The 14,814-nt window shown below is 43.4% G+C and overlaps 1 protein-coding gene across 2 annotated transcripts in view; it reads right to left on the reverse strand.

The window, feature by feature from the left end:
• Window positions 1-878: 878 nt before the first annotated feature.
• Window positions 879-14,814, reverse strand: part of Prkca (protein kinase C alpha) — a 400,362-nt gene continuing 386,426 nt past the window's right edge. Inside the window, exons 17-18 of one of the 2 annotated variants that reach the window (XM_076543615.1) lie at window positions 13,256-13,303; window positions 879-7,258 (exon numbers count right to left, since the gene is read on the reverse strand). In XM_076543615.1, the coding sequence (XP_076399730.1) occupies window positions 7,094-7,258; window positions 13,256-13,303 (213 nt within the window). In that variant the 3' untranslated portion in view covers window positions 879-7,093. The remainder of the gene's footprint in view (window positions 7,259-13,255; window positions 13,304-14,814) is intronic. The other variant, XM_015994108.3, reaches the window with a different exon arrangement.

The following is a 14,814-nucleotide window of genomic DNA, read 5'->3' on the forward strand; positions in this document are numbered from 1 at the left end:
TGGGGTGCAGTGGAATAAAGCTTTGAGTGGGGAGAGAGGCTTCTCAGAGGAAGATGTCAGGGGTAAGACACACTGTCAACATTAGTCCTTGGCATTTAGAAACTGGGGTTTGGGGGTTGGGACACAGCTCAGTTGGTAGACGTTTGCCTGGTATGCGCAAAGCACAGGCTCAGTCCTCAGCACTATAACTGGGTATGGTGGTTTTCCTGTCCCTTGCTGTCCCCTAGTACTACAGGAAGGTGGGGAGGCAGGAGGATCAGGAATTTAAGGTTGTCCTTGACCATACTGAGTTTGAGAACAGCCTGGACAATGTGAGATCCTGTTTGGGGGCGGGGTGGAGAGAGAAAGAACTAGCATCTTTCCCAAGTCAGTTCTCTCCTTCCAACATGGGAGTCCAAGGATCGAACTCGGGTCCTCAGGTTTGGTGGCAAGTGCCTTTACCCACTGAACCATCTCACTGGCCTAGCACACAGCATTTTGATTTCTTTTTAATACGTTTATTTATTTATTCACTTGTTTATATGTGAGTATATGGGCAAGTGGGTATGCTCTCACGCAGGCTTTCTCAGAAGCTAGAAGGCGTCCAATCGGTCAGTGCCAGTTTTGTGGGACACTCTGCTTGCTGTGTGTGCTGGGACCTGAACTCCGGTCTCCATGACTGTAGAGCAAGTGCTCTTCACTGCTGGACCTTCTCTCCAGTCCCCAAAGCTATTTTATGAATTTTTTTTAAAAGTGACTTTAATAGAGAGCCATGCCTGAAACCGCTGAAAAGATGAGAAAGTGTCTACAGACTGTGTCTGGAGTCCATGCCATTCAGCGCACACTTGGATGGGAAAGAATAGCAAGGCCATTACGGGATGCAAATGACAGCCACTCACTCAGCAGTGATCAGTATCTTTATTCATACACACTTGCTTCCGAACTACAATGAATGCATCTAACAAAGCGAATCATGCAAACAAAGATTAGAGGTTACACAAATCCAAGAAAGCTATGCAGTAATTTACATATCCTTCTCCCCTGCTAGCTGACCAAGTGAGCAGCCCCTCCGGCTCATCAGTAACGGTGGCCTATTCAGGCAGAAAACCTCGGCCTTCACTCCTTCCTCCAAACCAATTTGGGGTTTTGCATGGTGTTTTTCAATGAGAGATTTAAACATGGCGCGTCCTTCATAAAACAAAACAGAAACCATGCAGGAAACGCAACTTCCAATGCTTCTGATCGCCTATAAAAGATAATCTCAAAAAACCTTCATAGTCAGGACAGGAGGCCAATTCTTAGAAAACACTTAGGCTCAAAATAGTAGCCACCTTCATGTATAATTTTCAATAGTCTACCAAACCTCCCAAAGAGAGAGTCACATTTTTTCCAGGCAAAATATTAACAAAAATCTACAAACATTGATCACAGAATAGTCTTTAAATGAAGCGGGAGACAAAAGACACAGCTGTTTAATCAGAAAGTGCAAAGCCGCCTTTTGTCGTATTTTAGAAAAGGGGGTTCTTACAAAGTGGGACAAGAGCTAGTTTCTGAAAAGTAGGGTTCTGTCTACTCGTACACAGGGACATGGAAGCGGATGCCTTAGGCACACTCGATGCTGCTCTTACTTCCTGGGATAGAAGCTTTGCATTGCCCAGTGGGCAAAATCCTTAGAGGGCATCTCTCAATCTTTACCAAATGTGAGAGACCGAGGGACCAGAAGCAACTGGAGACAGAGTTGAAGAAGCACCCCCTTGTTCACAGACTCTTAGAGAGCAAGAGGAGGGGGTCCTCGAGATCCCCAAGAATGCTCTCCCAGGGCTGCATCAGGAAGGGGGCCTATGAAGCCACCTTCCCTACAGTTTAATGATATGTGGGCTTCAGATTTTACTGGTGTGGGAAAATCCTGCAGTGGGATTGCAGGTCAAGGGTGCTCTATCCAACTCGGATTAAATCCTCCTATAGGCTCCATGGAATTGGAATTTTATGAAATTTTTATTAGTTTTATTTTAAAAAACTCATTTGAAAAGAATTGAGTTATTAAAGTTTTCTATAAAAAAGTACAAATAGCCCAGGATATTCAGGTCTTCTACTGGAGTTAATAAGTTAATTTCTTGTTTTGGGTTTAAAAAAAAAGTCTTTGGAACTTGTGGGCTTCTGGGGAGGGTCACAGTAAGGCTGTTGAATGACTTAAGTGTGTTCAGTGTGTTTATTAACTCACACCTGACCACATGAATGAGGGGCACAGAAAGCTGAGCCGTACATCCTTTTAGCCATTGAGTCCTGATGCTGACCTATCACCAGGACAGCTGTGGACACCATTTCTAGAACACTGCATCTGTGCATGTCTCAAGCACCCTTTCCCGATTTTCTGGACTATTCTAACAGCAGAAAGAAACGTCTTTCTCTACATTTGCTGCACTGGCCCACATAAGACATGCCAGCAGTCTTGACTGTTCCAGCATATTTTGTTAGCAGCAGTTCAAGGAAAACCATTTTCCAAACCTGTTTCCTAACATTGTGTCAAGCTAGTGTTAGGAAAGCCAGTGCTAACCATTGTCCTGAACCTCTCATGGTCAGCATCCTTTCAGGTCCCTGGCTCAGCATGCATCTCCTGAGCATGCCTGTTTGGTGTGCTCAGTCGTGGGGCAGGGGCAGGCACCCCTTCCCTTCTGGGGCTGTAAACAAATAGGAAACAGTGTGACACACAGGAAAGGTGAGACACGGACTGTCAGGTGGTGTTGCCTTGCTGAGGCATTTAAAAGCACATGACCCTCAGTTTCCCCTCTCTTCTATTTTGAGAAAAGAAAGCCATGCACAAAGCCTTCCTATTTTTTCTGCTAAGCAGAAGCTGGCAGGACACTGTTGGTTGTTTTTTGTTTGTTTGTTTTTCCAACTTGTGCACCTAGTCTCAGCTGCCGAAATTATAAGAGAAAAAGAGGCGGAGCTGAGTGGCTTCCTTCCAGGGTCTGCTGGCTGGCCTGACTCCACCCAGGGCAAAGGACTTCTTACAGATGGGAGGGTCTGAGAAGGAACAGACTGTATCCTTGACAAAATCACACATTTCAGGACCAACAAAGGGTAACTTCCATTTGCAACAATGACCCCCAGTGGAAAGCCCAGGCAGGTACCACAGCCTCTCCCCCACCTTCCCTGTCTTTCTGGGTGAACTCAAACCCTGCTCTTCCCTGATGGTGTTGACCTCAGCCTCCTCCTCTTTGGGACACATCAATGGGTGGTTCTTTTGGGCTTGACAAGCCACCACATGCTGCTAAGAACAGTAGCAAATGAGCGACAACACTTGAGGGTTAAAACTGGCCTCCGGTGATCTTTCATGTGACCATCGCAGGCCGAGCTTTCAGAAAACTCTTGGCCTCCCGAATTTCTCAAATTACTAATAAAAAGGCCAATTAAAGAAAAGGCTCAAGCCAGGCCACAGAGATCAGAGGGTGATGTGGTGAAGGGCAGTCATTTTAGTTCCTGGGGCTTCTCATTTACTTCCTGAATTAGCTCCTGCCTGGAGGTGGGCCTCCCATTAACTGCCAGGGCTGTACCTGGCAGCATACTCCAGCGTCTTCCATTCAACTGGGGAACTTTAGATGCCATGCCAAAAGCAGAGCTAGCCCCACTGGCCTGTGGTGGAAGAGGGAAGAGCTGCCACTGAGCAATGGCAGCTTCCAGGGGAATATAATACAAAGTAATTTCAGTGGATTTTCTGGGTCACAGCCAGATGGGTCCTGTGGAGACTCATATTGTGCTAGGTTCTGTCCACAGGACCTATCACTGCAGGCAGAGTCCGACTGAGACCAGGTGCTTCCTAAAGAGCTCCCCCAGGGACTAAACCCTTCAAGGCACTCTCCTGATTCCAGCTGCCACAGTGGTTGCTTCAGTTCAAACAGCAGTCTTTTTCCTGGAGCCCCATTTCACACAGGGCCTGTGAAGTGGGACAATGGTGTAGAATTTTATCAGTTGATCCTGCCTAAGAGCTGTTAATGGCTATACACATGAGTTAGTTTTGCAGCAATAACTGTCTCAGGCTGCCCAGATCTTTAAAGTATTAGCCTTTAATCTAAATTTAACACTCAGCAGTGTATAAAATAGGCTGCATCATGAATACATCCTTAAATTGTTATCATTTCTCCTAGGTTTCTTCTCCAGTGTGTTGTGTTCCTTAGGCAAATGCTGGCTCTGTGGCTATGTCATGTTTTCTGTTTTTTTCTCTCCCTTTTGAGAATGTTGTTTCATATTCTCTAAGCATACAAGCCACTCAAGGGATTGCACGTGTTTTCTAGGGAAGTTGAATCACTTGGAGCTGGATGCTGGCTATTTAAGGGAAAACTCAAGCCTGCTACTTGCTTAAAGCAAGCAGGCAGCTTGGCACCTTGGGACGGATTGTCTACGACCCTTGTGTTTCTTCTCTGTGGCTTCCCGCACCTTGAGAGGTTCCCTTGGTAAAGAACAATCCTTTCATTTCCAAGGCTCATACACCAGTTTCTTTACCGTTGGACCAAGTATAGTGTTTTTGATAAGGCTGGCCACCAAGATGATGAGTTGAACTTCTAAGAGCCATACTTGAGACCCTTTTTGAGTTCTGAAGTCTGGAATTCATGAAAAATTGCAGAAGAAACTGCTCTCTTCTGGGTTGGCCCATTCCTGGCTCCATATCTCCTTCTGATAGGGGTTTTCAGAACAGCCTATGTTCCTTATCTCAAACACTCTTGGTGGTTTGCACATTATGTGACTGTCAGGCAGACAGGTGGAGAATAACAAAGAGAGCTGGGAGACGCTCTGGGGAGAGATGCCTTCTATAAGGACAGGTGGAACTTCCATTTCCACCTGTTCTTAATGCTGCAAAAGCCTGCTTCTTCTAAACACCATGGACTGGGAAGGTGTTTGACCAAAGATGTGCTCTTCAAAGACCGGAATGTTCTAGCAACAGCTTTAAGACAGTGTGTGCCTCTGAGAAGAGTCTGTTGGTGACAGCTTCAGGGGTGATTGTATGTAGGCATGGGGATAAAGTTTGTCTTATGGAGTTTGTGTGTTCTGGAGTACACACTGAGTCATTCTAGGACAAGAAGACAGACTACATACTTCTGGTGTGTCTATATGAACATACGGGAAGTAATCCTCCCACCTTTTTACCCCTAGAGTCTCCAAAAGACATAGGCTGAAAAGAATAAGACAGACAGACAGAAACACAGACAAAGACACACACACACAGACAGACACACACACACACATACAGACAGACACACACAGACACACACACACACACACACACACACACACACACACACACACACGGAGTTCAGCCCAGGTGCTGTAACAATGCCACACATACATGAACATATCAGACATACTGGAATTAGATGCTTCCAGCTATCCCCAAGAGGAGGAGTGGTGGAGGAACCCAGACAGAGGAGGACATGAAGTTAACAGAGTCTCATCTCAAAAATAATTCCCACAAACAAAACCAGGGTTTGCAGGTAGAATCAAATATATATATACACATATATACACATATATAGTAAAAGCCTAGTTAAATGTGTAAAGTAGCCATTCATTTTTAAAATTACATCTACATTAAAAAATTAATATATCTTATAGAGTGCCAGTGTGTGGGGTTGCGGGTAAGAGAGAGCACAGCAGCAATGAATAAAGCTAACATGTAAAGCAGACTGGAAACATGAGCCTTCACAAATATAGCACAATTGTGTCTTATAAAAATTATCATAATACTCTTTATACTTGATATAATTATATCAATAATATAGATTAACTTGTTATTAAGGTTTGTTATAAACATGCAAAATCCATTGCATGATGCACTCGCAAAACATATTAAAATCCTTCTAGAAAGAAAACATCTTTGAGCTGATATAAGCATAAAGTATCTTGATCCTACAGCTCCAGGTGTGTCATTCGATAGGAACTGGAAATGGGAGCGCAAACTATACTGTTTTTCATCTCTAAGTGGATGGTAGGGCTAGAGAAGAGGAGGAAAACCAATCAATAGGGACTGATGCTAGTCAACACTTTGATTAAATTACTATACATTGTACTTTCATAAACGACACCGCAGCTTATTAAATAAATAGTACAAAAAGGGATAGGGGCATACACATCAGCTTCTTAGGAAGGTACCCACAAAGGTAGCAAATATTATCATGTGTGTGGGGTTGGCTAACAACACTCGTGAATAGTGGCATGATTACTGATGGCACCCTGGACTGAAGAATCATTTCCCAGAGATTAAAATGAACATACACATGGTTTATCCTTGATCTGAAATGATTTCACATGCTTGTTTAGCAATGTCCTTACATGATTTGGCCTCTTAAAAAGAATGAGTTATTAAGATAGTTATCAACCAAGTAGGGCAACACAGATGATAGATTCAGTGAATATTCGTCTAAAGTTTTCTTTCATTGTCACATTGCTGCACTATGGATGTGCTATGACATTTGGGAACGGTGATTAGGTCCATCCTGCCCTCTCAGATTCTAGGGACTGTTTCTATTGAAGCAGAGAATAGAAGCAATGGGGTCTTGAAGACACTACTACCCCCCAACCTCTCATTGCTTACTCTTTGGGCTTCCTGTTCTTTCATTCCAAAGACACCTTGGGTGGAGATGTTTCCAGTGCTTGAGCTGGAGCAGGTTCACTTTACTATCTCTGGTTGAGGGATCCTCATGATGAAAATCCAAAGATGGAGGGTATGGAGAATATATCAAATCGTACCAAAAAGGGGAGGGGGTACAAATCTCTTTGTTTTCCAGGAAGAATTAACTTAGAGTCAGATGTGCTTCTACATAATTAAGCTGGACTCTGTACATTATGTCATCATCCACTAAGATAATGTTCTTCATTGTAAAAGAGAAGAGGGAGGGAGGGAGGGAGAGAGAGAGAGAGAGAGAGAGAGAGAGAGAGAGAGAGAGAGAGAGAGAGAGAACCTGAAAAGTTGATCACTTATGGACTAATGTCCTTAGAATTTTCAGGTCTCTGTGTGGAACAAAATACAAGGCCATAGCCTTAAAATTTTAGGTTAAGGATCATTTCCCACTGCTGGGGAGGCTGGGGGCTGGGGAGGCATTTGATCTCTCATTTTCAGATTTCATACTGCACTTTGCAAGATTGGGTGCACAAACTGGGGGTTGACATATGAGAACCCTTCAAAATCAGACTGGTCTATGTTAGCGATGACCAGCTGATCTGGTGGTGTTAAGACAGGCTGTCCTCGCGTAAAGAACTTGTCAAAGTTTTCGGCTCCTTTGCCACACTGTGGGGAAAAAAAGAAAAAGAAGAGGTCAGAAGATGCAAAACTTGGGAGTAGTATTCTGAGAGCATTTGGAGGGAAAGGGCGTGCCCCAGGGAAATTGGGCCTGGCTGGGCAAGAAGACTCTTGGAGGACTTGCAGGCCTACTGGAGTCAGAAGCCAGGCACAGCAAACAACAGAGAGTTACTTGATTGTAAATCTTCAGATATTCTTAGAGTCAAAATTCCAAATGGATACACACTGTTGGTTATAACATAGCAAGAAGACAGCCTCTCTTACTTCAATATTACCTTGTTGAGCAAGCAGAGCTATTAGCATGAATGATGCACACACAGGGCCATCAGTAATAGCTCCATGTTGAAAAGGCCATGATGTTGGTTGTGCCTGTAAATACCCTTGAACTGGCAGGGTGAAGTTATTGTGTCACATCTGCTTCTTTGTAATAATATTTATAATCAGACAGAAGCTGTGTATCTTTGCCATATAACTGGGATGTTTTAGAAACTCCAGACCTCAGAGTAATCTTAAGGCAGTATGGGGTAGGTACAGTGATGATGGTAGGAGATGAGTTCTTACACCCAGCGAGAATTCTGCAATCTGGTTAGAGCTGGTCAAGTGGCAGGCAGGTCAACATGGGGCTCATTCTCAGCATGGTCTCAAGGCGGGAGGAGGTAGGCACTTAACTGGGGAGGCACAGTAAGGCCTGTGATCTGTCTTAAATATTGTCTTCCTTCAGGATCAGCCAAGTCATTGCAGATGGAGGCTTCTGGCATAGCTACCCTGTGATTGTCTAACTAGGCAGTTGCTTAAGCAGTAGTGCATGAGAGTCTTTACTCAACTTGGAGTCAATTATACAACTTAGAGTTATATAAGACCCACTGCACGATATACTTGCAAAACATTAAACTCATTCTAGGAAGGCAGGGAAGGAGTATCCTCACTTTCCAAGATACCTAGAAAGGTTAAGGCATGTCAAGGTCTCTGGGACTTCCAAAAAAGAGTTGGGAGTTTCACCAATGCTACTAATAATGATTCTGAGCATGCTACAAACCATTGTTCTTTGATCTGTTGATAGCACATCTAGAGCAACATGAACTTATTTTGAATCAGCATGTTTTTTTTTTTTTTTGGTTTTTCGAGACAGGGTTTCTCTGTGTAGCTTTGTGCCTTTCCTGGAACTCGCTTTGGAGACCAGGCTGGCCTCGAACTCACAGAGATCCACCTGGCTCTGCTTCCCGAGTGCTGGGATTAAAGGCGTGTGCCACCACTGCCCGGCAAATCAGCATGTTTTAACCCAGAGAGGCATTCTTGGATCTGTAGCAGAGGGCAGTTCTAGGTAATCTGTGAGGTGGAATCTACCCAATTTTCTCTTTTATAGTGTGGAGAGAGGAACTGTATCTCCCCCCTCATGATGTTAAAAAGGTTTGCTGTCAAGTTCTACATAGAACCCAGTGCTTGGTCACAGTTCAGTACATATTATTATTAGTATTATTATTTTAAACTAAGATCTGTTAGCCTCATGGGCTGTATTTTCTTATCCCTTCTATCTTCTAAATGGGTTTTCTAGAGAATCTCATTTCATTATAATTTTCCTACTTTTTTTCTCAGCAAATAATTGTCTAAGGAGGTAGAAAACATGTCCTAAGTTTAAAGCAAGGTCTTCAAAAACAACAGTATCCCTTTCCAGTATTATCACTTAATAAGCAGTTATGTACTCCAAACTCAAGGACATTTCATACTGCAGTAATGGGGGAGGCAATGTGTGGGGTGTCTATGTGGTAAGGGCAGAGTTCTGTGTGGTGATGTTGTATGGTGGGAGGAATGTCTTTAAGTCACTCTGTGTTGTCCATACAGGCAATGAAACACACTCATCATTATCAGTCTCACTCCTATACATGGAGCAACAAAGCTTCAGCTTTCAAACTGTATATTCCCATGATGCTTTTCTTTGCAAGAACCCAAAGCACTTCAAAGCAAATGTCAGCAGAGGCAGAGCCTGCAGTCACATCACCCCACATGCAGAGGATATCTTGAACCACCGAAAAGGGCTCTTCAGGAAGCAGGTAAGGAAATACAGTTTCTACTCTGGAATTTATCAGGAGTCTGCATTTGATCCACAAATCACAAATAATGCAAATCGGCTTCCACTGAGGTACCACATTCAACTCTATTGGATGTAAACAGCCAAAGAAACAGTTATCTTTTTTTTTTTTTTATAAGACTTTGTTTTTTAACAAGGTAAGAGTTTTCCTCCAGGGAATCCATTTTTTTTTTAATTGTCATAACTTGGACAAGGGGTGCCATTGTCATCTAGTGGTTAGGATGGGACACTACTAAATGCCCTAAAATGAAGGATTTCTTCTCACCTCCAAAGACTTATTGACTCAAAATGTCAACAGTGCAGCTGTTACGAAACACGGGTTTCCATATATCTAGAATGTAATGAGAGGTCCTGTGGTTGGTGTGAAGGGGCCAAGCTAGGAAACTAGGCAGAAGCAGCCACATGTGGGACCAGAGCATGCAGAAGTTGCAGGAGCCCAAAGAAAAAGCGATCTAAGTGAGTGGTACCACCCTGTGAGGGTTGGCTTTGAGGAAAACCCACTGCTTGGAAGAATTCAAGTGCATTTACTGTTGATGCTTTTAGAAGGTGGGCAACAGCACCTGTAAGAAAATATCATTTGTGCTTTTTCTAATACTAACCACATAAAGAAGAGTGAGGAGGAGGTTCTGAGAAAAAAGAGAGAGAATATGAGTCCGTACAAGGCAGACCGAGGCTAGCCAAGGTAATGTTCTCTTTGCCTGCCTGTCTAGCATTACATTTATGGACTTGTTCTCTGAAAAGATTGTATGAGTGTGGTCCTTTATTTTAATACTGTCTTTATGAGTCTCACAAATTAGTTTCAAGTGAGAAGATTCTTAGTGAAATAGCTGTATATCACCACACATAGCTTTATTGCCAAAGGAGGAAAAAAAACAAACAAAAACCAAAAGGTGAGTCCTCAAAATGTACAAAGGGGATTCACATAAACATCAACACAGAGAGACAGGGAAGGAAGAAGGCGGCTAGGGCTTATAAAGCCAAATGTTGTAATAAATGGGATGGAAGCACTCTTTTGGTGAAGCTTCATGCCATCTATACTGAAGACTGTAGAGCTAAGGGGAAAGCCTGGAACCCCGGTCAATCCAGTCACTGCTCTGTGATCACACAGAATGGACACGTGACTGGTAGTCTCAAAACTGCTCACTGCCAGAGATACCTTCCTCTTTTCTCACCTTAACTCTCCTTGGAATTTTCCCTGGCTCAAAGAAAGAGGGAGAGAAATCACATTTTAGCAAGTCAAGCCTTTTCTTAAACTGGAGAGACCAGAGCAAGGGCAGACAGAGGACAAAGAATAAAAATTGAATCAGTCAAGTTTAGACACATCAACCATGAGATAGACAACACAAAACAAAAAACAAACTCCAAACAGACACAATGAGGGGTGAGTATATCTTAGCAGGAAATGGGAAGGGACAGCCTTTGAAAAGTTGGGGGTTGATTCTGAACATGAGATGAGACCCAAGACTTGGAGGATGTTTTATTCTGAAGGTTGTCATACCACAATAAGTGTCGACCCCAAAAAGGGTACTGGGGGGACAGCATGAGGATTTTTGTCACAAATCTGATATCATGAAAAAAGAACTGTCTGCACTTCCAAGAAAAACCAGGCCCAGAAACAGATGATCTCTTTTGGGAAGAGTGGAGAAGATTGTGAACGGCTTGTTTTTAACAATGCTATGTAGAGATTTTAAATACCACTAGCAAATCCAGACAAGGATTGTAACAACCAGAGCTCATTGGATATTTGGGCAGGTGATAATACATTTAAGAATCTATTGCCTGGTTCCTGTGATCCAACCTTGAGAGCATCAGCTCAATGGGTAACGAGGTTTAGGTGCCACCTTGGAGCTGAGTAGGGAGCTAAGAGACAAGCTTGGATACCCAGTGAGATCTTGGATAAGCAAGCCAATGAGTGGTAGAAGGAGCTTGCTTGACTGCAGGTGCTCTCCCACCATTCATCAGGGCTGAAGCTGAAACACTATCACCCCAGCCATTTGAAGGGCAGCCTCCATCGCAGCTATAACAACAGACAAGTTTGGGATGTTTGTGACCTCTGAGTTCTAGTCCACTAGACCTTCACAGTGGCTAAGTCAGCTTACAGACAATGCCTCTGGAGTGAATAAGCATACTGTGCACCTCCAGAGGCCACCAACAGCTCTCACCAGTGGAAATCTTTGCCAGAAAGGTGGCATGGGACAAACTCAGAAGAGAAATTGTCAGCAAGAAGCAGTCCAGACCTGACCAGGCTGGTGTGTGAACCCAGGCAGATCCCTGATCTCCTTGAGAATAGTTGGGGTCTGGTTCTTATCGGGCAGTGCTGACACTTGAGGAGGGACAGCCAAGTGGAGGACCAGGCCAGAGATCAAGAGGCCCAGGGGTAGCTTTAGGAATCTCATTGCATCTCCCTTTAAAGGTAAAATGGGGTGTGACCACACACCTTCCAGCTGTGTGAGGGCTGAAGGACTTAGTGTATGTGAGGCCTTTCTAAATGATGAAACAATTTACAGAGAGAAGATACAAATGTGTGGCAATAGCCCTGCATGCAAACTGATGACATTTGAAGAACGAATGAATGCTGTTAACAATCTGCCTTCTCTTTTATCTCTTTATTAAGGAGTTAACATCTTTATCACTTTGATACCTCTACCCATGATGATTAGTTTGAATCATCAACTAGAACCAATCTAGAAGCACCTTGGAAGACAGTCTCAATGAGGGATTATCCAGAGCAGATATCAGATTGGCTTGTGGACAAGTCTGTGAGGGATTGTCTTGATTACATTGAGGAAGCCCTGCCTACTGAAGGTGACACCACTTCCTAGCCAGGGATCCTGAACTACATAATAGTGGGAGAAACAAGTGATTGCAAACACCATGCATCCATTCTTCTCTTCTCTTCTCCATGGGTATGACCAGATAGAGTTTTTGCCACCTTGATTTGCCAAAAAACAATGAGCTAAAATGAACCATTTATCTCCTAAGCTGCTTTTGTCAGGTATTTTATCACAATGACAGAAAGAAACCAAGACACTCCCTGTTTAGTAAATTTACCAATCAATAAAGTGACCCAAGAGAAGTCAGGCATAGGAAAGATGTTACCGAGCATGGAATGATGCAGGCTCAAGGTGGAAGCTGGGTTGCAAAGTTCTGTACCCATTTCCTGGTAAGCAGCCTTCCAAACCCTTGTTCTGTGAAAGGGCAGAGGCGGGAGAATGAGCTGTGCTGCAGGGCATGGCTCCTGCCTGTGATTCTCACCCCAGGAGCACTGAGCATGTGCAATACACGTGTTGGTCTAAACTCCACGGTGTCTCAGTAATGTTGAATATAACTCCATGGTTGCTGGCATGGGAATATGAGTGGCTACAGAATGACTGCTAGAAAGCAAAACCACACAAGTCCCAGAGGGTAGGCAGAGTTTAGAACAAATGAAGCATAAAGGTTAGCTGCAAAAGCATAGAAATAAAAAGAAATGTAGAAATCTGGGGAGGACTTCTTACAGTTGCTGGATATGTCAGGGTATCCTTGGCATCAGGAGAATGTTTACCAATACTGAAGTCTCTGTTCTGGGGGAGACTACAGCCCTGTGCTGTGTAGTGTGAGCATTTGTGAGAATATCACCGCACCTTTGCACAGTTCCCTTTATCTCTTTGTATGAATTAAATAGCCAGTAGCAGACACAAGCTGGTGTAATCTGCCTCATGCTTCCTGGGAGGTAAGGTCAACAGCACAGAAGGCCCTGGGCAAGGCCTCTGGCTACTGCTCTGCCCTTTCCACGAAGATCAGCATACTCAGGGGAGGCCTCGATGCAGGGTGAGGGCAAGCAGCGGCACACACATGGTTAATGGTTAAAAAGTGCAGTTAGTTTGCTTAGTCACTCAAGGTCCGGGAAGGGCGCTCACCGAAGGACTGGATGCCCACTGAAGCCAGTGCATTTTGGTACAGAAAGTCTGGAGAATAAGAACGGACAGAGGAGAGGATTTGGAGATGTCAAGAATCAGGAACGGCCATGTGAAGAATGCCATGAACCCATGAACCTCTGTGGTACACTGCTATGTGAAAGATGTAAGATGTGAAATGCCGACTATCTCCTTTATGTATAGGTTTACATATGCATATAACTTTCTGGAAGGTTACAGAAAAGACCATGAATTGTTGGACTAGAAGTTAGGGAGGAGGAGAGACCATCTTTCCTTTTATATTTAGTGCTTGGCTGATCATTTGGCCACAGATGGATAGTATTTTAATGGTAATAATTGCCTGAAAGTGATAGAGATGTCCTCTACTTCTGAACCTATCTCTGGGGTGAGGGACTAGAGAAGGGCTTTGGTTTTTTGGACATCATTAGACATACTCAGCTCACCTATTGCCTTGGAACATTGTCTTGGGAAGGGTAAGTGCTATTTGGAAGGAGTCTAATTTTCTGGATGGGTTTGCTGACAGATACAAGATATACGTCCACACAAGTGTGTGCTTTAGTCAAGCATGATGGCACACACCTTTAATCCTAGCACTCAGGAGGCAAAGGTAGGTAGATCTCAGAGTTCAAGGAAGCTAGCCTAATCTACACAGTAGAACAGCCAGGGCTATATAGAGAAACCCTTTATCAAAAGACAAAACAATAAAGTAAGAGCATTATGAGTGTATGCTTATATAGGCCAGAGGACAATCTCAGCTGTCATCCCTTAGAATCTGTCTACCTTGTTTTTTTGAGACAGTCCCTTACTAGTCTAGAGCCTCCCACATAGGCTGGGCAGGATGGTGAGTGAGACCCAGAGATCTGCTTGTCTACATTTTCCCAGCACTGGGATAATGGTTGTGTGCTATCACATCTGGCTTTTTCAATGAGTATATTCTTGAGGCATGCGAATAGTTCCAGCTTATCAAGTGTTATTTTCTATGGGATAAAAATGTGCATTCAATTTGGCCTTTCTTTACATAAGTGGCTAGATATTGGGGATTTAAAGTTCTCTTTTCCAAAGTAGTACAGTGACCATCATTGCTGTGGACTTGACCTTTGGACAATGTGAACATGTCAACTTGAGGCAGACAAGGTCTATATGGATGTATATAATCCTTAACCACCGAAGCTCTAAGGCTTAGAATTTACTTATATTTATTATTATTAAAAATGTTCCATTTATTCCAAGCAGAAAAATATTTGAGAAAGTAATTATTAAAGAATAGGAGAAAGTGCTTGCTTCTAATTCACCAGTGAAAGATGCTGACAGAGAATGATTTAAAGGCTTAAATCAAACCCTGCTACACCATGATGCAATTTCTTCTTTCTCCAAGGATGGTTAGTGTTTTTAAATTGTCAGCAAAGCTCCTTGAGTCTTGAGAATCTCAGTTTTAATTAGCATCCCGGTTACTGGCTCAACAGAAAGACCAGGAAAATGAATCTGCCTGCCACTCAAGAGGGCTGATTAGATGTGCCAGAGACATGATCTCAGTCAGATAA

This window comes from Peromyscus maniculatus, chromosome 8 (genome assembly GCF_049852395.1).
Source record: "Peromyscus maniculatus bairdii isolate BWxNUB_F1_BW_parent chromosome 8, HU_Pman_BW_mat_3.1, whole genome shotgun sequence".
In the NCBI taxonomy this organism is placed as follows: Eukaryota; Metazoa; Chordata; class Mammalia; order Rodentia; family Cricetidae; genus Peromyscus; species Peromyscus maniculatus.